This window comes from Lissotriton helveticus, chromosome 1_1, assembly GCF_964261635.1.
Source record: "Lissotriton helveticus chromosome 1_1, aLisHel1.1, whole genome shotgun sequence".
NCBI classification, from domain to species: domain Eukaryota; kingdom Metazoa; phylum Chordata; class Amphibia; order Caudata; family Salamandridae; genus Lissotriton; species Lissotriton helveticus.
The window spans coordinates 929650963-929674508 of NC_136057.1; the positions used below are offsets into that span (position 1 = coordinate 929650963).

Consider the following 23546-nt stretch of genomic DNA (forward strand, 5'->3'; position numbering starts at 1 on the left):
ATGTAGTTCTTCCAACAAGGGCCTAGAGGGAGTCCTGGCTGGTACACTCATGACCAATCTCGCTGCTGTGTTCTGGACTACCTGCAAACGACCTACTGCATCTACATTTGCTAATGTCAGCAGGCCGTTGCAGTAGTCCAGGCGGCTGGTAACCAAACCCTGTACCAGTGTCTTCCTATAGGTGGCAGGGAGATACGGGAAGACACGTCTGAGAAGGCCGATGGTATGGAAACACAACCCTGCGATGTAATTGGTGTGTTCCTTTAAGGTCAACTTTTGGTCCAACTTCACCCCTAGATTCTTAACATGAGGTTTGGATGTGGGTACTGGGCCCAGATCTATTGGCCACCAGTCTGGGGACCAGAGGAGACTTGCAATACAATTACAAAACATTATTATGTGGATGATATGGCAAGAGAGCAACCATGGTGGGCCAAACTGTCCTAAGGACATTGTTCGAAACCTGTGCACATTCCACTGGCCAGCCACCGTTTAGGGAAGTACTGCTGTACAGTTGATACAAAGCATGTGTATCTACAGCCACAAATGCTACAAACAGATTGTTACTTGAAATTAAATGAAATGAAATACCAGTATTTGTAACGCGCAAACAAGTACCTAAGGATGTTAAGGCGCTGGGGGCCTTCGGGAAGATTAAGCAAGCTATTGCCCAGAGTGACATGGTGCTGGGCTGACCTGTCGCCGGCACCGGGGATCGGATCCTTGATCCCCTGTGCTCGGGAGTCAGCCGCCCTGGCCGCTGCGCCCCTCGTCTTCCTGAAAGCATCTGTTTGTTAGCTCTAGCTAATGGAGATTGATACACAAAGCTAATTAAAGTAACTGGTGGAAAATGTACTGTTACGTTATGAAAGGTCAGTTTGTTAATGCAATCACTGCAGATGTGTATGTGAGTAACCAGTGATAAAATGGAATCAGTTGGTGCAGTGTAATTTAGCAAAATGTGTACTTCTAAAGCTCCAAAGTCTCAGCCTGTGAACATAAGTACACTGAATATACAAGTTATTATTTTAATATTATTGTCAAATGTCAAATGCTTTTATATAACGCAACTTATCACCAAAAGAGGTCTCAAGGCGCTTTAACACACATTTAACACAGTATAAAACATTTTATAAAACTATTTAACACACAGTATAAAATAGACTGCCACAAAAAGCCTGTGTGTAAAATTAAACAAATGTTTTCAAAACTGTGGGGCATTAGCCTTGTTGGCTTAACGCTGCGCTCCTCCACTTCTGAAACGCAGGGCTGCACCTTATTTACAAGAATACGTTCAGCCCTGCTTGTCTTCCTGCGCTGGCTGTAAATTTAGCAACCTAGCGCCAACGCAGGCACCCTTGAAGGGAATGATTGTTTATGTTCAGGAAAGTATCCCTTCCTGCCCATAAACAATCTGAAATGAAGTTTTGTAACTTTCATGTGTGCTGCTTTGTGCAGCTCACATGGAAGTTGCAGCTCAAAATTTATTTTCAATGATTGTTTATGTGCAGGAAGAAACACCTTCCTGCACATACACAATCAATGGTGTTTTGCTGTTTCTATGTGTGCTGCACAACGCAGCACACATAGAGCTAAAACAAGGAGAAATATAGGTTTTGCCTCGTCTTAATATTGGCTGGCCCATATTTATGCCACCCATGTTAATATGGGGCAGCGACAAAATCAATAGGTATTTCGGGGGAACGCCCACCACAACACCCATTGCCCGCCCCGTTCACACTAAGTATAGAGTGAACGGGTGCCGTATTTACAAGGTAGCGTTAAGCCACCTTAAGCGGCTTAACACTGCCTTGTAAATAAGGAGAAGCCCATATCGCCAAAGGAACGTCACTAAACGTGACGTTCCTGTGGCGATAGGGGCTTGTATATATGCCCCTGTATTTTGCAATCAAACACTATCTAACCTGATGCAAAACATTTCTGTTAGAAGGCGAATACCATAGCTCAGCTGGTAAAACTCTTACAGTACTCTGAAAAATAATTAACTCTGTCATCATGAAGCCTCAAATGACCCCATTAATTTAAGCCTTATACTGGCTTTAGATCTGGCTTGGTACTTTATTACCACTCTCATTTGCTTGCTTCTTCTTTGTCAGCTTGGGTGGGCTTTACTTCCTTTTCTTGTGTCTGTTCCTGTATTGGAGCATGGATTCATTACTTCTGTCCTTTCATTACTTGCTTTCCCAGCACTACGTTTTCATTTTGTTTAAGCACCCTACAGCAGTGCATGTTTTCCAGCTGTCACCCTCGTGTAGATCTCTCCACCTACATCCTCCTTTGTGTTTCATGTTCTTTTCTCTAGCCCGTGTGCTTCTCCCCACCAGCATCATGTTGCTCTCTCTCGCCTGTTTGCTTTTCTCACATCCTCATCCTCCATGTTGTGTACCCCACATGGGCCCTCCTTGTTGCTTCCGCCACCCTAACATTTCTTTGTTACTGATACAATACAAAATAACGTGGCTGGCCACGTCAAAGGTTTTTGTCTTATTCTTTAGCCATGCTGCAACTTGTTTAAAAATCATTGGCAATGCCAAGAGGTCTGAAAGACGAGTCTTTCTGATTTTGCCAATGGTTATTACATTATTTTACCTTGCACTCAGTTTTACTGAAAACTCTTGCCTTAAAATGCTACTGCTCTTGCACTTGCCCTGTCCACTCTATAAAACTCCGCCAAACGTGCCTCCTGAAAAGCTGTCTTTTTGATCTTGTGAAGTTTTGATGGATGTTATTAGTTATCAGTATGCTGTCATAAACCAGATGTGTACATCTACCAGTAACATTTGAGGACAACATATTTGTTTTGATAATTCTGTTGTTATTAAGTCGCAAAAGCACAAGACTACCTACTGCAACCAAAAATTGCATGCATGACCCACAAGACCTTACATTTCAACACTCCGATATATGTCGCACAAAAACATGAGCTCTCTGGTGGATCATAGGGGCATATTAGCAAGAACTTTGTTAAAATTATCGCAGTTTTAGCGGCAGGAAACTGCCGCTAAAACAGCGATAATGAGCTTGCTAATATGCGTTATAGAATTCCAATAGAAGCCCAGGTTAGATGTGCAGGACATCTAACCTGGACTTCTATTGGAATTCTATAACGCATATTAACAAACCCATTATCACCGTTTTAGCGACAGTTTCCTGCCGCTAAAACTGCGATAATTTTAACAAGGTTCTTGCTAATATGCCCCTAAATCCTCTACAAGTGCCAGCACCGTACTGCTGAAGCCACAGAAAATCCATTATAAAAAAACGTACAATCGAGCTTTATCAGGTATCGCCCAGAGAATTTGGAATTTCCTGCCCCTTCAAATCAGACTGAATCCCTCGACTGCTTCTGATGAAGAAATTACTGCCCCAGAACCCCAGCTTCCCATGCACTCTAAGACACGCTCTCCTCACCCGTGTTTACTATTTCACTGTTATGATTGTATGTTGATCTGTTGGTTTATTGTTACTACTTCCTGTACCTTTCGTGATTGTTAAATTGTAAAGCATTCTGATACCCCCAGGGGTCATGTTCACGCTATATAAAACTTTTAAAATAAATTTAAAAATACTGCATGCAAGACACTTTATATGCTTCGAGGAAAACAATGATTGGTGCTCTAGACCCCATTTTTTCACAAGATTAGTAGCCACGTTTACGTGCTATTCTGATTTCTAGCAATGAAGGATTGCATTGTTAGACCGCTTTTAATACAATGCAGTGTTTCCATTATTTAGAGCACTTATTTATTTATTTATTTATTCCATTTGTATGGCGCAACAGCTACCCTGAGGGTTTCCCGGCGCCTTGCATCCAAACATTCCAGGGGGTCATAAGTTTCTAGTTTTCATTCTTGGTTGAAAAGCCATGTCTTCATACCTTACGTTTTCCTAGTCTGGAGGAGCATGTTCCGACACTAAGCATGCCTGTTTATGAACTATGTACAAATGACTCGTCCGAAAATAGTACTTAAAATATTTAATATCTGTGTCCAGTGATTTGAATAATGACTAATATATTTGATTAAAATACCTTCTGAAATACAAAATGCATGTCTCCTCAAGGAAAATGCTTGCATCTTTACAAAAATGTGTTGTTGATTGTTCTCTTTCTATGCCGTCTCTGCCGATGTGCAGTCCTGCTGCCAATGACAGTGCTGTTGGTCGCCTGTGAGGGGTCCTGCTTCATAGGCGTAACAGTATTGTGGCAATGTGGGAGATGATTGGTTGTAAGGCCAAGTGACAGTCCTTCCGCCCGCCCTCTGCCAATGGAAGACAGCATGTTCTCTGCAACCTGTGAACCAACAAGCATTATACTTCATCACGAATCCTAACCCCTCTCTGGGTTTCTAAGTTCCAGGGGATTGCCCGGCACTTAAATGCCCAGGTAGATTCACGACTATTGTTATGTAAAAATGTCCAATATAATGATTAAGCTAGTTAGAAATAATGTAAGTCTTAGGGCATCAGGGCTTCTGCCATTGTTATTGACGTGCCCTGATGTACACATTGACTCTATACAGATGCTTGTGTTGGTGACGTTGAAAGGGAGGACAAAGTCGTGCTTCAAGGCGCTGTAGCTGTCGTCTTGACGGGCTGGGATTTGAAGGGTCTCGGTTTGCGAACGCGAGTCGGGTAGGGTGATCTAAAGCAGAAACAAAAGAAAATCATATTGTTAATGTCACTACCATCACGTCACGATAAATGTAATAGCGAGGGCTGACATACATCGATAAATTCAATTTAACTTAAAGAAGAGACAAATATGCTGAACCTGCCAATCAAAGGTATGTACGACTGTGCACAAAAGATTGGAAATAGAAGAGCGGCCCATTCTGACATGTTTCTAAAAGTAACAAAACCATTAGCTGTCCTGTGCCATAGTAGCACACTGATTGAAGAATTTAGGTGTTCTGATATCAGACAAAAAGGGGACTTTATTGATTATGTAATCAACATAACCGAGTATGACCTAAATTAGAAAGCCTGACGTAGATGGACAATTTGTGGGGGCAAAAAGAGGACTATCCAAGCCTTCATAGTTTTCTCCTTCATTTCTGCCTCGTTTTCACGTTGGCATGGAGGCAAAAATGTTGGAAAGGTGTGTGTTATTCCAACTGGAGTGACACAAATCAGTGGCCTTAATCACGAATGCAGGGCTGTATTTAGTAGTCCCAGCGGGTCTTCTGAATAAGGTACAACTGATAAACGCGGCAGCTCGCCTGATTTTGAACTGCCCTAAAAGACAATCTTCCAGGGAGAACCTGAAGCAGTTGCATTGGCTTACAATCAATCAGAGGCTACTTTACAAGGCTATTCTAATTTCCTTCGGAGGACTGCACCATGGAGGTCCTCTATACTTGCAGAGAAGACTTAGGAAGTATGCTCCAGGAAGGACCCTTCGTTCCTCCAATTAAGGCGTGGTCTTTTTCCTGAGGATCCAGAATGAAAGACTGGGTGGGCAGTCTTTCTCATTTCTGGCAGCAAAGATATGGAATTCTCTGTGGAAAGCTTTTAGAGACCTGGATTTGAAGAAATCTTTTAAACCTGGATTCTAAGTAGGCTTACACGATCGCTTTCTGGCCAAGAGCCGACACGCTACCTTGGAAGAAGCTGTGCGCTTTATAAATGACTCCTCATTCATTCATTTATTTGAGGGAAATAAAAAGTGATTCTCAATCAAACATATCGATAAGGCGCTCTTCAGCCTGAAATATGAAAACGCCCTGAGGCATAACCTCCTTCTTAACAAACCATTGAAATGCTTTCCAAACTGTTGGGTGAAAATCTTTTCAATGCTTTTTCGTCATTGCATCGAAACCTTTACTTACCCAGAATCATAGCTCAATAGCATCACAGTGCCTATGCATAAGAAGGTCAAGGCAACCGATCCAAAATCATACATAACTATTATTCTAATTGATGTGGAGGCCACGAGTTTTACCAACATAATCCTGAAAAACACACTTGAATGGGAAGAGGCAGAAGGCATTCTGACTGTGACTAAGGCAGAGATAAGCCACGCCTGCTGCACCCGGTATCAAGTCACTCGATCCCGAAAAGGCAATTCCATACGCAGCCTTCTTAGACTTCTCATCAGCGTATGATTACACTGACTCGAACAAACTGTAGTCAAAGCTGGAAAACATTCTAGAATTCACAACTGATCTTACTAATTAGGAAACTATGCACAGACACAGTTGTGCATGTATCGTACAAATCAAATGGCTGGTTGGCCTTAACATTTCCCATAAGGGCAGGGGTAAAACAGAGCTGCCTGCTGTCTCCCTTCCTTTACAATACACCCATAAACAACCTTCCTCAACTTGAATTCTGGCAAACAAAATCCAAACGACTACTGTTCCAATCATCTATACTAATGACCCTATTCTCCTGGTGCATACTCCCAGTCCCCTCCATCAATTGATTGCTCAAATCAAAAAATACTGCATGGAGAAGAATATCAAGATTAATAAAGATAAAAGCTTTATCATTGGGTGGAGTTCCTAAGCAAGGAAATAAATATCCAAGCAATAGAAAGAGCAAAGGCGTTTACTTGCCTTTTTCTTACATTTTGCTGCAACAGCCTCCTAAAAACTACCCTTGGAAAGGCCCTCTAGGAAGACAGAAACAGTTGCTAATTGGATCCTCTGGTTGCATCCATCAATCTGGAGGAGAAATTCTACTTTATATACCATCCAAAATAATGCAAAAATGAAATTGTTTACCACCTATGATGTGGAGATTTGGTCAGCTATTGAAAGAAACTCAGGTAGGAGAGCTCCACAGAGAGAACTGTGGGTCTCTCTGGTCTAGTTACTAGAGAAAACACGGACTGCAGTTCCCCAAGATAACCGTGCCTACAAATAGGTCGAACTCTAAAGCTGCAAAAGGGAGATAGAATATGCAGCCTAACAAAATAAAGTATTCTCAATCAACTGGATTGATTTATGCTGGGAGGAATTGATCAATAGCAACAGCATAGCGATCTAGAAAGACCAGTTGGCCCATGAAGCAATGAAATGGAACTTATCACCTCAGATGTTCCTGTTGAATATACTCTTTCCAAGACAAACGGCATGTGAATCAAAGCTCAAAAAGGACTATAGGTTACTAAAATACAGAGAATTGTATAAGAGCATGGAACTGCTCAAGAGCTTTACTACATACACAGGCTCTATGAGCTGCAACCTCATCAGCAGCCTGCTCTCTCAGAAAAATTGCCTTAACAAGCTCTAACCTGCTGGACTCCCTCTAACAAAGCTGTAGTTGGAGGCCGGTCTTTCAGGCACAATGCTATTGCAATAAAAAGTTGTGAGAAAATCCATCTTCTTGCGTGATCACCCCCATTTGTTTCTGTTTTTGATCTCTGCACACAGGGGCACTGCTGTCAAGTTCCCAGTGGATGTGTTCTGACCCCTAAAATATGGTAACATTGGTTAATCCTCAATTGGCATATTTAACTTTCCAATAAGTCCATAGTATATGGTGCAGGAAAATACACCAATGGCATGAAAATCTAAATATCATCTGTGAATAGCAACACCTTTGTGCCATCCTCCAGGCTGACAAAAGAAACATGGAAATCTTCTTAAATATCCTTTCTCTCAGGTAAGAACAGTACTTTTAAATGTTAAATGAGTCATTCCTATGAAGGCCTTGTAGCTCACACTTTAGGCTGCATAGCATTTAAAACTGGTACATACAAGACTTTAGTGTTGGTGTTGTTCTACAGTTATCAGCCCCTAAAAGCTTGTTTGACTATAAAGGGCTGGTCCTTCTCCTATGAGATAAACTAATGTTCAAAATAAAATACTACTTCTGCTACCTTAGGTTGATTCGACCACTATTTTAATATTTATTGAAAATCAAATTCAATGTTGAAGCTGATTTTCTGGTAAATATTTATGAAAAATAACTTTCACAAAGTTAGACTTTGCCTGAAATTCTAGTGGGCTAATTATCATTAGCATGTCAGCAGCTGGCACCTGTCAGTGCCCCCGTAATGAGTTGTGAAAACTGCTCCCACCGAATAAATAATTACTTCGGCTTTTGGCAAGAAGACCTGGGCATGAGATATGTGACTCCTCATCTCAGGAAGGGCAGCTAGGGACTGTATTAACTTGAAAGGGACCAGAGTGGAGCCTGCTTATTCATAGATAAGTGTAAAAGGAGACCAGGGGCCAACTGTAGTCAGGTTGGCACCAGTTTAGTGGTGGGGCGTTAACCACCCCCAGAACCAGTTTGGTCAGGATTAGGATTAGGGATTTACCTAATCACATCCCTTGCTGTCTCCAAAGACATGTTGGATTTTACTGGAAATAGTGCATTGTAGGATAGTTTGAAGTAAGACAAACAGGATGTGCTGCAAAAGTGGGAAGCTAGCCTGGCTAATGAGAGCTGTTAGCCCGAAACCGGTCCCAGAGTACTTCTTTCCGGTCCAGTGAAGGCATGGCTTGGCAGTTTGGCTGGACTGTTCCCATGGGGCACAGGGTCAAGACTGATTTGCATATAGCTGTGTCTGAACGGGGGTGGTGAACAATGATGGATTCAACCCAGATCTGTGACTGGGGATGAGTGTCTGAAAAGTTACAGCACTCCGTCCATCATCTCCTTGTGTTTGCTTTGTTCGCACTAAGTTGGCAGGGTATGCCCAGACGTGGGTCCCTTGCTCACTTTGCCACTTGATTTAAGCGATTCTCGCTGATTAGGGCTGTTTGCCCGAAACCGGCCCCAGGATGGTTATTTCCGGTCCAGTAAAGACACGGCTTGGAAGTTTAGGCTGGACTGTTCCCATGGGGCACAGGGTCAAGACTGCTTTGCATATAGCTGTGTCTGAACTAGGGAGGCGAAGTGAGCTAAAAGACGATGATGGATTCAACCCAGATCTGTGACTGGGAGTGAGTATCTGAAATGTTTCAGCACTCCGGCCATCATCTCCATGTGTTTGCAAATGTGAGAAAGGCTGCTCCCGGGAACTTTTTTTCTTTGTTGTTAGGGAGTGTCCAGGTGTTTCCCTCACCCACTGCCTTAGGAATCCTACAAAAGAGGCACCTCATCTACAGCTCACCAGAACTCATCTGAACCTAAAGAAGAACAGAAAAGGACTGAATCTGCTGTCTGTGACCTGTGTGGAGACCTGAAGGACTGGACGTGTGTTCATTTGAACCCAGGACTGAGAAGAAGAATCCTGGGGACAGTAGGCTGACCTCCCTGTGGCTACAGGGACACAACAAGCTGGAAGAGGTCTTTTTCTTAGTGTGTCCAACTCAAAAGTAGCAACCGGCCCTGGACTGGACCCTGCTGGTGGCCTAGACTGGGGTGGGTTCTGGCCTCTAAGTGCTGTCCATGAGGTTCTGGAAGCCATGTAAGAGTCCAAGAGGAACAGCTCTAGAAAGTCTGAAAAGTTGGGGAATAGGATTTTTGGACTTTCAAGACATTTGTATCAGCGGGACCTCACAGCAAAGGTGTCTCATTTCGAGAGGACTTTGTTGGATCCAACTTCAGTTTGCCTTGCTGGAGGATTTTAAGTACCATAAAAAAGACTAAGTAAGAAGATAAAAATCTTGACTAGCTAAGGCATGAAAAGTATCCGACCAATGAGAGGATTTCGGCAGGCACGAAATCCTCTGAGTTTTTCCCATCAAAACACATAAGATCAGCAGGACCTCATGGAAAAGCTTCAAGAGGACTTTGCTGGGAACAACCCCGCTGATGTATTTCACCTTCGATTTCAGAGAATAATCATAAGGTAAAATCTTTAACGGGGTGTCCAGCTTGAGGTATCCGACCTCAGCTCCATCGCAGTTAGCCTGAAATTGCACATAGAGCCTGGTCAACAGCAAATAGTGACTTCTGAATAGCACTATACTTTTTCTTGGCACGTTTTTGCCCTACAACATTAAATATTCATATCTTTTGGTCCCCTTCATGGATCTTAGTCGATTTGATGTAATTTTTCTTATTAATCTAGATTTCTAGAAATAGGTTGTGGGATTTTTATTGTATTGTGGTTTGACTTTTTAATAGATTTGGATACTGCTAATGAATTCACACACTTTTCCTTAAGTTAAGTATGTCTGCCCTGTGAATAGGTACCAGTGGTTAAGCCAAGGTTTATTTATTCAACTTGTGTTGGGTGTAACTTGATTTTGGTTTTATTACTTGAGGACTCACATCTTTCCCAACTAATAATCAATTTTCTTACAAAAGTCTTCTGAGAACATTGCACATAGGGTGTGTGAAATAGTGCATTTGTTCTACAGTTTTGTGATTGCTTTGTCACTTTTGCTGGTATATGGCAGGATGGGTACCAGCCTTTACAACAATGTCTTTACCATGCAATGCCTTTAGCATGAATGCTGTAGGGTCTAGGGGTAGGTAGTGGTAAAGGGAGCAATGGGTAATTTAAGAGTTTATGTTTGGGTAGTGATAAAGCGAGGAAAATGGATTTTAGGGTTTGGGTGTGGGCAGTGGTAAAGGGAAGTATGGATTATTTTAGGTTTGAAAGTGGATAGAGGTAAAGGAAGATTAAGAGGGAATTAAAAAAGAGGGGGTTAGGGAGGTCCCCACCCCAAAAAAGAAAAATATTAAATGTAGGGTTTAGGAGTGAGTTGTGGTAAAGGGAGTTATGAGTAAATTTAGAGGTATGTGGTGGGTAGTGGTAAAGGAAGGTTAGGAGTAATTAAAAAATGGGAGGTTTGGTGGGGTTCCCATAAAATTAAATTAAAATATGTATCTATATGGCGTTTTACATATATTTACAATGCGTGGAAAAGGCATGAGTGGAAAGGGGCATCTACATGGTAAAGGTTGCATGGAAAAGGCATGATTTGTAACATCGTACAACCGGCAGGATTGGCACTAGTCAGTAACTGGTGAGAATATTTGACTTTGTCACTGATTTCTTTAACAGAGGTGCAACGGTGGCCTCCTTCAGTACTTGTAAAAGCACCCAGGATTTGGAACGCGCTCCCGCCTGAAACTAGGCTGATCTCCTCCACTGCACTCTTCAAGAAATAGGTGAAAAACATCCTTCTGGCCAAGATCTCCTGAACATGATTGTTGTTGGATCAGAGACTCTGCATTGCTTTGTATCACCTTGTCCTCTGGCACTATACTTCTAACCTGATGTTGTCACTACCAATATATGTTACACGTTGATTCACTCTCCAGATGCCCCCACTCAGTGTCCTCGCTACACTAAGACTTTGGTATAAGCCATCCACACACCCAAGGTACACATGAACACCCCTGTAGTGGGATCAATGACTTGTGCCGTCTCATATTACTTGCTCACTTGATTGTAGTGTGATATGTGTCATGTATGGTACTATTACCCCACCATGTTAGTGACTATTATATTGCTCCCATTGTCTCTGTTCACTCCTTCTGCCCCTACCCTGCCCTGTGTTTGTGAAGCGCTCTGATATCCGTAAGGATCTTGTTCGCGCTATATAAAACTCTGAATAAATAAATAATAAATAAATAAATGTCTTAATCATTCATGAGAAGCCCGTGATAAGCGACACAAAGTTTTATTTTTAGGCAGGCTGCTGGGCACGAATCTGCTGGAAGGATGAATGTTTTAGTCTTAAATGCCTCATTTTTTCTCCTCTTCCAATGGAGTGAATGTCAAGAACATTTGTAGAGTTACTGGCAAAGTGAGAGGATAAGAGGATGGAACACTGTTGGCCGTTGTGGACTTTTTGGATTTTCCTGATTTTTTATTTTATGAACTACATTATGTCATTGTACAAAGGGTGCTTTCATGGCTTCCAGATGTTTAAGTTTTTGAGACGTCTCTGTTGATGATTGTCACAAAGAGTGCCAGTAGGGTAAGAAAGACAGAGCGAAGGTCTTCCCAGGTCAGTAAGTTAGTTTGCTTTGATGGAAATCAGAACAAATTTGCTCCTCTACCTGGCCTAATAACTGATTGGAGAGCATTCAGCAGCTCATTGTTTTTATTGAAAGAGTGCATTTGTATGCTAATTGAAAAACAGCATATCAAATAGGGACCTGATGTTATATGCATTTTACAGCACTTAAATACAATTTGTGTTGTAAGGTAGCTCATTTATAATCTGGATGTCATTCATCGGTACTAGGGTACTCAATGATTTCAGTCAAATTTAGATCTGTTGATCTTGCATTTAGTTGTAACTTGTATTATGTTGAGATGAGTCATACCGGACTCACGAATAGACTAGTGCATCATTTAGTAGTGGGTTAGCTTGCAGTTTCTTGGAAGGGAGGATCTCCCAAAAGATTTCATTTGTATTCGAGATTTACCTCAAGCCCACTCGTCCCTATTTATTCTCATATTGATTGCTTTCTTTTTTGCCAGAGCAAACCTTCCAGCTATTGATGTGAGCTTGGAGGGTTTAGAACATGCTGGTTGACATCACGTGCAAACCAAACAGTACACACTTTGACTTGCTCCAATAAACACAGAATGGCAGAATATAGACAAGTCATTATCACAGCTTATTATTGCTGTGCATAAGATCACTTGTCTAAGGGTCAAACTTCCAAGCAAGAATGAAGTTTCACCAGGTTGTACATTGAAACCGGTGTGTAACAGGGCTGTCTCCAAGTCACTCTATTGTTTCCCTTTTATATTTCAGCTCTTCAAAGCTTTCTGAGCAGTTTTACTAAAGTGGCTGACCGGTCAGTCACTCCCCCAGCATAGCAACACAAAAAGATGATGGACAGAATGCTGAACATTGTCAAACACCCACCCCCAATCACAGATCTGAGTTAAACCATCCTTTTGTTTGCTCACCATGCCACCCCAGTTTGGACTGTTCCTAGGGGGAGCACGGTAAAGACTGGTTTGCAAAGGGCTGGCTCCAAACTGGTGTTTGACAATGTTCTGTGGATCATTTTTTGTGTTGCTATAGTCCCCTAGCATACGCTGATGACCTGGTGAATTTCTCTCTGACTCTATCTGGACTGCCAAGACAGCAATCAAACCTGAATCTCTTCAACCCTCTAATGGACGGTTTGTCAATGCCCCTAAAAACCTATGGCATTTGGAAAGTAAGGGAAGCATCTTGAATGTAAGATTAGTTTACAGATATAAGTACAAGGGTATTACAAATGATCCTAAATTAAATTTAGTACGGTAAAAGACAAAGGGACTTATTTAAATACCCACTGCACCGCAGCGTCACTTTTTTTGATGCACCGGCGGCGCAGTTTGCCTGCCCATATTTACAAGGCCACTTAAAGCCACTCTGCGTGGCTTTTCATGGCTTTGTAAATATATGGCCCCCTTTCACTCATTACTCTGCGGGAAAGGGGCAGTAAATGGATGTTGCTGTGGGTGTTCCCATGCAACATTCATGGAATGTGACACATTCCCAAATATACAATGTTTCGTAAACGTAGGAATGCGTCAGATTCCTACGCCTCCCCAGGAGAGGTGTAAGGAAGGCGTAACGAGGAGTAATAGCTTTATTTCTCCTCTTTTTTCCTTTTTCTATATGTGTTGCATTCTGCAGCACACATAGAAAGAGGAAAACACCTCTCATGATTGTTTTTGTGCAGGTGCAGGAAGTGGTCACCCCTACAACGCAGATACTGTTGCATCTTGGCGCAAGGGTGCCTGCGTGGGTGCATGGCAGCCCATTGTATGCCAGCGAAAGGAAAAGGACAGGGATGTGCCATATCTCATAGATAAGGCGCATTCCTGCCCTTTCCTTTTGACGCAGGACAGCGGCGCTGCCCTTCGCCAAAACCTCATAAATGAGGCAAAGCTTCCATTGTAACTAAACTATTTGCACTGTGTCGGTAGTAGAGCGACACTGCATTGCTCTTGGATTGGAAGGCCACACTTCTACTGCTTCTCCTTTATGCCTCGGTTGTTCTTAGTTGACAAACTGATCAATAAACTTAACATCATTGACATGCAAAAAGCTGGTATTCAAATGATGGTCCGCTCTGCACAGGCAATTATTCGCTTGAAACTCAATTTGAGATCAGTTAACATCCTACATATGGCTCCCATGTTTGATTTGGCCCGAGAGTGTAGGTCGGCAACGGAAGATACTCTGAAAAAATAGATTTATCAGGTCCTATCTGTCAATGCCTGAAAACTCCTCGGTTTCACTTCGGCACTATTGAGAACCGTGTCGAAGAATATAACTCAAACTTCACAGGATTTATTATCTGCGTTCCCCGGACCATGCCGCAAAGAGTTAATAACAGCCACCCTATGGAGATGCAGTCGCTACAACAATTTAAACCCTTCACTGCGGTGGCTATTCCGCCGCAGTGCTAAGGGGACGGGGCGGCCGCACGGCGGGCGCATGCTGGTGACGGAACCGCTCCGTCACCAGCCGTGGTTGCGCTGTCCTCATGACGGAGCGGTTCCGCAATGGCCCCGCCCGCTCAATGCAACGCTCAGCGCAGGCGCGGAATCTGCGCCGTGCAGGCGTGCCGAGCGGGCCGTGACGGAACCACTCCATCATCAGCACAGCGCGACCACAGCTGATGACGGAGTGGTTCCGTCACCAGCAGGGGAGGGGTTAATTGCCTATTTAAATTCAAACACAGACATCAGCATTTTGATGCATACCGTTTTATAAAACAACCGTATATTGACTTAGACCTTGATGCCGTCAAAAATATTAAATATCCTCGGTTCCGTTTATTATACATTCCTACTTTTCAGTTTGCAGCTCTTGGAAAACGTGTTCACGCTTTCAAAACAACTGCAGGCTATGCAATTACAAACCTGAAGCTTTAGAGCACATAATTTGCATTTGATCGTATTTACTAGAACTGCAAGAAAGTACTCGCATCAATCATTCAGTGAAAACAGCATAAGAACAGTCAAGGAAGGAATGAAATATTTTTCTCTTCAGGTAAAACAGTTCTATTAGTCAAAATTCTCGACCAACCCTTCTATCCGCTAGATCAGTCAATTAAATCTGCCCTCTGATTAGGTGAGACAACTCGCCTGAGGCCTGGAATTAAGTATAACTGTAGAAGACTTGCTGATTTAGATTTTATAATAATTTTATGAATATACATGTTTTATTTTTGTAATTGATTTAGTAAATACAATAAATATATTTATCATTACTACAAAATACAAAACAGCCGCCTCTCCTGTATGAAAGACCACAATAATGTCATGCTTTTCCTGTAAAAAAGCCAAACCAAAACAACTCCCCCTAAGCGCTCTGTTCTAGTTGTTAGTATGCCAATATTTAGTCGAAGGTATGAGAAAGCAATGTAGCACTCTTACTTTAAATGTATAATTTCCAGGCAGCAGAATGAGATAGTATTCTCCAAGTGTGTTGGTGTGGTAAGGACAGATGTGCGTTCTTCCTTGCACCTCCACGACTGCATTTGATACAGGTTTTTTCTGTCCATCTAACACCCGACCTTTGATACCTGCAAAGCAAGAGTGAAAGAGTCACTTAAATGAAGGGTGGGGCAGAATAGTGAACGCGTCCATCATGCTTACAAAGCAATCTACAAATAATAACGAAGTTAAATATCGCTGGGAGCTGGAGAACTGTGACTGATACAGGACCCAAGAGCTCCTCCTATGTAGAGCAGCTTTGGGGGTTATTCTCAAGAATGTGTGATACTTTTCGCAAAATTAGCTTAACGCAACTCTGCATATCGCAGTCTATCGCAGGAAAATAATGCTGTGTTACCGTTGTATTCTCAACACGGTGGTACCATGCGATAGCCTCACGCTAACGCGTCTAATGAGTGTGATAAAATCACCTTGACGGCAAAAAAACGCGAAACACGAACGCAGAAAAAGTTGTGATGTGGCCAACCGCAATAAAAAATTCAGCGAGAACCAGCGACAGGCCTGCAATTCCCACGTGTCATGCGGGAAAATGCACTATAAAAGCAAGAAAAAAAATACAACAAAACCAAAATAAACTGCGTAGCACCATGGATGGACCTGGACCGAGTGCAGAGGACAACTCGAACCCCACAAGCCACACGGAGGACCAGCCAGGAACCCTGTGGTCAGGGAAGGGCAAGGAGAAGAGGAAGAGGAAGACGGGGTTCAGTCCACAGGAAAACCGGATCATCGTCACAGAGGTGATAGAACACTACCAACAACTGTTCGTTACCTCCACTGTGTCATTGGCAACACAAACGGAAATATGACCGTCCCTCGTGAACAACGTAAATACAGTTGGAGTGTTGAGGAGGTCAATGGAGGAGGTCAAGAGGCGCTGGCATTATGTGAAAAGCCAAACCAAGCAGAAACTCGCTGCGGGAAGGCAGCAACGGCGACTGTGCCACAGAGGAGCTGGATGAGCTGGAGGAAATGGTGGCCACAGTCATCAGTGTGGAGACGGTGCAAGGAGTTGGGGGTCCGGACACAGCTCGATCTGACCTGACCCAACAGCAACAGGGTGATTAACGACCAGGGACTGGGGGAACAGGGGGAGATGGGCACAATGGCACACATGCACAATTATGTGTAGCACATTGCACACCCACAATGATTGTGGAACATGTCCTTGATACCCTTGGCACACTGCACCACTTATAGAAACACCAAGTAGGCCCCTGTCCACTATGTGCACAAAGGGGCCCCCATTCCGATCACCGATCTCACAACCTACCCATGCACATGTGCTGAATCCAGCAAAGCAGCGGCTCCGTGAGCCACACTGACAATGCAAGTGACACTGCATGACCAATAGCATGGCTGCAGTCAAAATACATGACATGGTGCACGACATGACATTGAGGTGGCCCAGTGGGATCACATCCTCAAAGGAGCAGGGCACACTCTGACACATCCACATGCACATTCAACCCCTGACATCAACAACACATCTGCAGACAAACAATGCACTAGAGTACAAAAACCGTCCAAGAGCACCAATGACCCAAGTCACCAACATCTCAGCACCGTAAAAGCCCACAAGTCAAAGGTACACCGCCTCAAAGGGATAAGGGGCAGCTAAATCAGAGCTGCAGGGTAGCGCACACACATAGTAATCACAGCACATCAACATTGATGACAATGTGGTACAAAGTGCAACACTTTCACTACAGAACAGGGGACACAACTGGTGCCGCCTGCGCGTAGAAACTGGCCAATCACATCTGGCATAGCTGGAAACTGTGAGATGAAAATGTACGAGTACAACCTCACATCCGTCATGTTGTCGAAATGTCCACTGTCCCCCATCAAATAGCCAGCTCCTTCAAAACAGTCACACTGTACATTGTCATGCAGTCTGTATGTAAACATGTACAATGCCTCAAGATAAATGGAACACACTGTTAAGCTTCATCTCCCCTTTACATTGAAGAGGGACAATCAACACCTCCTGCAGAGCAGACCAGACATCTCTTCAGTGATGATGAAGAAGACCCCCTGGCCATCTGCTCCGATACCCTCCAACGGCTTGTGGACAGCCTCCGCACCCCACCTCCAGGAGCAGGGCAACCAGCTGCATTGAGGTGACCCCACCCCCTGCACAGACCACAAAGCAGGAAGCACCCACCACCACGGCTGGCTCCCAGCACCTCACGGAAAACACATGGCCTTCCAACGCTGTGTGTTAGACTGCCAAAAGGGGCTGACTGAACAGGTGCAGGTGGGTTTCAACCTCATGGCAGACAAACTAGATGCCATACGTGGGTGTATAATTCCCATCAAGGACCACTTACAGTCCCTAACGGACACCCACAGTCTGTTCCATTCTCTACAATAATCCTTGGCTGACCTCGCTGGAGCCATTACTCGGATACAAGAACTGCGATGACAGCACAGAGTTGGCAGAGATGCGGAGAACAATGTAGACCATGGAGCGGATGCAGGCTGGAAGGATGGCTGCCACAGCTGAACACCAGCAAGATGTAGCTGGGATCTTCCAATCCCTACAGATCCTCATCTTGCCATTGTTGCCACAGAGCCTGTCCCAGATGACTGCTGCAGGAACTTCGACACACACATCTCCACCCCCTGATGTGTCATTGGCACACAGTGATGCAGCCATAACACCTCCGGCCCCTGATGTGTCAGTGGCACACATTGATGCAGCCCTACCACCTCTGCCCCCGATGTGTCAGTGGCACACATTGATGCAGCCATAACATCACCACACACACCTGACACAGAAGACATATCAGAGGAGTAAGATGTGGATGGTAATGACCGTGTGTGAGAAATGAGGTTGTAGCATTCATCCCTGTCATATGGCCTGTTCCTGCCTGGTTCAGCCCTTTGCATCATGCCCTGAAACAACACCTTCCACTGTCCCCCGAAACACTCTGCAACATTCACCTGGACCCCGACATGGACTGCCATATCTGCTCTAGTTACCAATGACACAGCAATCAGGCTGCGGACTGAACACTTCCTCTTCCGATTAACTTGTCATTCCCCAAAGGACTCTGATTGGCCCTCCGCTGGGCAACCATGTAATGTGGGGTTTGCATTGCCATGTACTGCTCCAGCTCTGACACTCCACAGAATGTGAATAAAACATTCCAAATCACACAGATGTGTCATGTCTATGTTCAATCAAGTATAAAAGTATGGATGAATGTAGGGACATTGACTGCACAAAATGGTACATCCTGGGAAATGACATCAATGCACATGTTTGACCCTGACCCACATGGCCAATTAGATGACTGTGAAGGTGTGATCTAGCTGTGGCTTCATTGCTCATGAACAACAGTCTCGCAACCCCCCAACGTATCCCAATGTCCATGTATTAAATAGGGCTGTGTGTGAAAATGTCAAATTCGGTAGCATGCCTAAAGTAGTGTCCCCCATCACATGTGACAACAGAACATCTCTTCGCAAACCTACCCACACTCAACAGTGTGGATATAGCCTGTTTTGATGGATCACATTGATCCACATGGCAAGAAGTGGGACACCATACTCATATTGCTGAAGACACGTAAGAGCACAGGTCTACCAGAAACTATCCCAACCACAATGTCTGGCTCACAGAGGTAGAGCTGGCAATAGGGACTCACCCCTAAGTGAAATGCGTCAGTCAGTTCCTCCCTGTGCACGGACAATGCTCATTGAGGAACATAATTTGTCATTCTAATCAACACTCATCACAGTTGAACACTAGTGAAGTTGCGTAGAATTTATTAGCACGTGCGTGTTAGTACGGGCAAGACAAGTGCCACAACATGCAGACCAATGCTTCAGACACTAACAGGCAGCATTGGAACATGGAGAGGTTCAAGAAATGGGGAGGCAAAAATGAACACCAATCATTACGGATGGCAACGGTCTCAGCCCACATTTCCCTGCAGGACAAGTCATGTGATGTTTGGCGTCTGCTCATTGCCCCGTATCAGGGGACACGACTCACAGCCCATGGGATCTGCATAGTGCTGTACCACCAGACTGCGCTGACTGTCTGCTATGCTGACAGTGAGCAGGTGAAAGGGTCCAACAAGGTCACATGTAGTACTACATTGCTATGTGTGTACTCTCTCTCCAGCAGTATGTCAGATTTAGGAACGTTGCCAAACGACGCTGTGCAGCTCTGCCCATGGGACTGCCTCACCTTCCACAGGTGTGTGTCAACACGCGTAGGTGCACGCACATGCATTCAGAGGCCAGGCGAATGCAGACATGTCCACTGTTGTGGTGGGATATGTGAACATTTCTCCAAGATGCAACAAGACGTTGGGACCTGTGCTCTGGGTTACAATCAGTTGTGGCTTCAGGAACGTAGTTACTCGTCCATGAATGCGAGCGCAGCTTCCTGGGCAATCCGTTCTAAGAGTACGTCATTGTCGACTTCAACGAACACGAGGGAGAGCCAATCCATTAACTGGTCCGGACAGATGTGCTCCGTCCATGCCGTTTCACCAAAGCACAACACAGCCCAATTAGGGAGCGCTTCGATGTAGACACTGCACACGAGGACTTGTGCAATCTCCCATGCCCAACTGCCAGCACATACGCCAAATATCAATGCATCCCATGAAAGGGTATCACGGTTACATTACTGGTCGACTGCCAACAGAGGGCGCACACACAAGTCATAATCCAGTTCAGCTAGCATTGTGTTGGATAGGCAGACATCCATGGGCCACTCGAATATGCATGATCGACATTGGAACCTGGGCTGGATGCAGGTGACGTAGGCAAGATGGAAGCTCAGATGGTAACTGATGCGCTACACTGCCAGTGGCAGTGCCCCCAACAAATGCGGCATACGTGCACGGTACAGTTCCACGTGACATGGGTTGTGCATGTGGCCGCGATGTTCTGCCACTGTGTTGGTGGCTCTCGTAGAACCGGCACTCTTCTGACCTGCGGCAGTTATGTGGATGATATGCCACAGCTCAGAGCAATGAGTTGTATGTGTGTGCAACGTTTGGACGTATGTTTTTTTTTTACATTAGTGTCAAGGGCATTCCATGCAAGAGTACTTCGAGCACGGACTTCTGTGTGTGTGGGGTGTGGATACGTTGGTCTTTCCTTCTTGCTGTGCGTAGTGTGGAAGTCGTCATCATCTGCTATGGTATCTCTCTCAGGGGGTGTCAGCCACATGCAAGACCAAGATCGGAGGTGCAGATGTTCTTCCTCCTTATGTATTGAGACAAAGGAGCTTTCATTCCTAATGTTAGTGTGACTACTGCTTGCATTCTGGAAATGTAATGTGGCTTTGGCGCTGCAATTGAGGCTAGGCCTTAGGCTTATGGTGCACCAATAGCGATACACACACAACAGTTGGCATGTATGAGCCAAGATCCCGAGCGACCTTGCGCTCCTTGGACAATCTCTCTCTCTCTCTTTCTCTCTCTCTCTCTCTCTCTCTCTCTCTCCCTCTTTCTCTCTCTCGCTCTAATTAAATATTTAGGGCCATATGTATCATTGAAATTCGCATTTGCAAAGGCCGAAATTCGCAGAATTTCGGCCTTTGCGAATGCGAATTCTCAATATGGTATGTATAAAGCAAATGTGGTTCAAAATAAGCAATCGCACAAATTGCTATTCCTTATTTTGCGATTGCATTTAAGGATTCGCAAAATTTGCGATTCCTTAAATGCAATGTATGATGCAAAAAAATATTGCTAATTGTCCCTAAGGAATCGTACATTACCACCAACCCTAAGTGGGTGGTAAGTTGCGAATCCCTTTAAAAAAATCATTTTTTTTTTAAAAACAAAAGGTGCCACGTGACGCTCATACATGCCCTTAGGGCATGTACGTGCGCCATATGCGCACATATGTCATTTTCAGGGGTCCTTTGGACACCCCTGCACCCTTGAAAATATTCTCAATTTGCGATTAGCTAATTGCTAATCGCACATTTCCCCTTCATTCCTATGGGCCTCCTGGCCCATAGAAATGAATGGGAAATTATCCCTTAATTGCGATTAGCAATTTGCTAATCGCAATTAAGGAATTTTAAGAAATCGCTAAAAAGAAGCTGATTTCTACATACATACCATTTTGCGATTTCTAAATAGCGATTCCTTTAAAATCGCTATTTAGGAATCGCAAAACGGAATGTTGATACATATGGCCCTTAGTTTGGAAATTCAAAGATGATTGAATGAATTGTTTTGTTCATGATTTCGTAAAGTTGATGTGAAATATCTTTGTCCGGTGGGGGTGTGTGCCTGGGGTACAGGCGGGGGAGTCCTTGGGGTGGTGGGTGTTGTGGTCCTCTTGGGTGTCCGGGCTGCATGATCAATGGCTCCATGGCATCTGTTGTTCTTCAGGAGTGGCTCTGGGCTGGGCTTCCTTTTATGGTGCAGGTTATTGTCCACCTTTACACCAGGTAAGAGCAGCCTTATCACATGTTTTGGAATCTTATCGGCAATCTGGTCGTTGAGAATGTTGCGGAGTGGTGTTGTTGCGGCTTTTTGCACGGGAACGCCTACTCTGCATATCATTAGCGTTAGATGCCGGTGTAATCTGTGGCGATGTTTTTTGCGGCTACTGTCACAGGAAAACTAGTAATGACGGCTGTTAGCACCAGCTTGTGAATAGTGCAATGAATTGATGAATTGATGTATTTATCACCACTTTGGCTGCGATGAAGTGCCGCTAACTCGGCTATAAGTCCTTGAGAATATGCCCCTTTATTTCCTAAAGGATATTTTGTATGGGCTCCTTTAAGGGTAGAAACTAGGCCGTGTGGCAAATGAATTTGATCAATACAATTAAATGTATCCGAACTGTCCCTGCTGCTACCATTCAAGGATGCATCTTCCTGCTCAATGTCAGACTGCCCTACAGGACAAACAAGCAGTGCCCGATGGGCTGGTCTGAGAGGTCAGGTCTGAGTGGGCCGTTATTTGCTGTTTGAAGGCCTGCTTACTGGTCAGCTGGCCTGGGTTTTATTCTTGATTTCCCTCACGTTAAAACAAACATTGCCTGCAGCAAGCTCAAACCCATGCAGTCTTACATACCTTGCAAAACACTTATACAGCATGTCTTTACAAGTTCAATACTGCCTTATTTGCAAGCATGGACACTTTTTTAGCTATCTAAATCATTAATATTTGCCACTTATTAATGTTGTTGCCCAGGCCTTTTTTCTGTCTGTCTGACCCTGTTACTGCTAGAGCAAGAAGCGACTTGTATCTTGGAGGAAGTGGCAGCTCTAGGGTTCTGAAGTAGCCAAAGAGACTGGCATTTCAATCCTTTCACCACACGCAAATAGTAGACATGCTGATATACGCTTACTTGTGATTGGCTGCCTCACACATTGTCTAACTCACTAAATCATATTCTGTGTCACTCATTTACAGTTTGACCATGACTACAAGGTTGCTAGTAGATGAGGTATTTAACTCAGGACATGGGTGGGTGCTCCAAGAGTAAGAACCGTGGGAGCGGAAGCTGCGGGGACTGTCAGTGCCCTCCAGCCAATCAGTGTGGGAGAGCTGTCTTGGGACACTTGCTTTGTTCCTTGGCCAAACCGGTATGCCCCAATCAGAGGGTGAGAGAGGGATCCTTTGGGAAGAATGGTCGATCACTGCAGATCCTGGCAGTGGATTAAATGCATGGATTGGTCTCCTTCAAAGAGTAAGACTAATTCCAATAACCACTGAATTAAGCACTATCCTTGGGTTCTTAACCACTTGAACGCTATGGGGATTTTTCCCCTGTGCTGTAAATACAGGAACACCATTATTCATGACGAGCTGGGCTCGTCATCAGTGTAGCAGGAGGCTACTGCATGACGAGCCCAGCTCGTCATGAGCGTGGAAGGGGTTAAGAAGAGTGCTGCCTGGCGTAAAGCACTTCAATGCCTCATCAGGGATAGTAAACGCTATATAAATACGATTGCAATACCCTTTAAACATCCTGGGTGCATTATTTACCAACTGTGGTATACACCTCATCATGAGTTTTCAGATTGCCAACTGGGTAATTACATGCAGAATTGTTTTCTGCACCAAATTCTACATGTTAGGGAATATGATTCACATTTTCCTTTGATATATTTTGCCATGTTTGACCTGTCAAACTATGCCAGGGGAACATTTTGAGGGGTGCAATATTTACAGAATTACTTGTAGGGATT

General features: G+C 44.1%; 1 protein-coding gene across 3 annotated transcripts in view; it reads right to left on the reverse strand.

Moving 5' to 3' along the window:
* Positions 1-3982: 3982 nt before the first annotated feature.
* The window catches only part of CPM (carboxypeptidase M), a 300531-nt gene continuing 280967 nt past the window's right edge, over positions 3983-23546 (reverse strand). For 2 of the 3 annotated variants that reach the window (XM_078676699.1, XM_078676716.1), the window contains exons 8-9: positions 15275-15423; positions 3983-4663 (exon numbers count right to left, since the gene is read on the reverse strand). In XM_078676699.1, coding sequence (XP_078532825.1) covers positions 4424-4663; positions 15275-15423 — 389 coding nt within the window. In that variant the 3' untranslated portion in view covers positions 3983-4423. The remainder of the gene's footprint in view (positions 4664-15274; positions 15424-23546) is intronic. The other variant, XM_078676709.1, reaches the window with a different exon arrangement.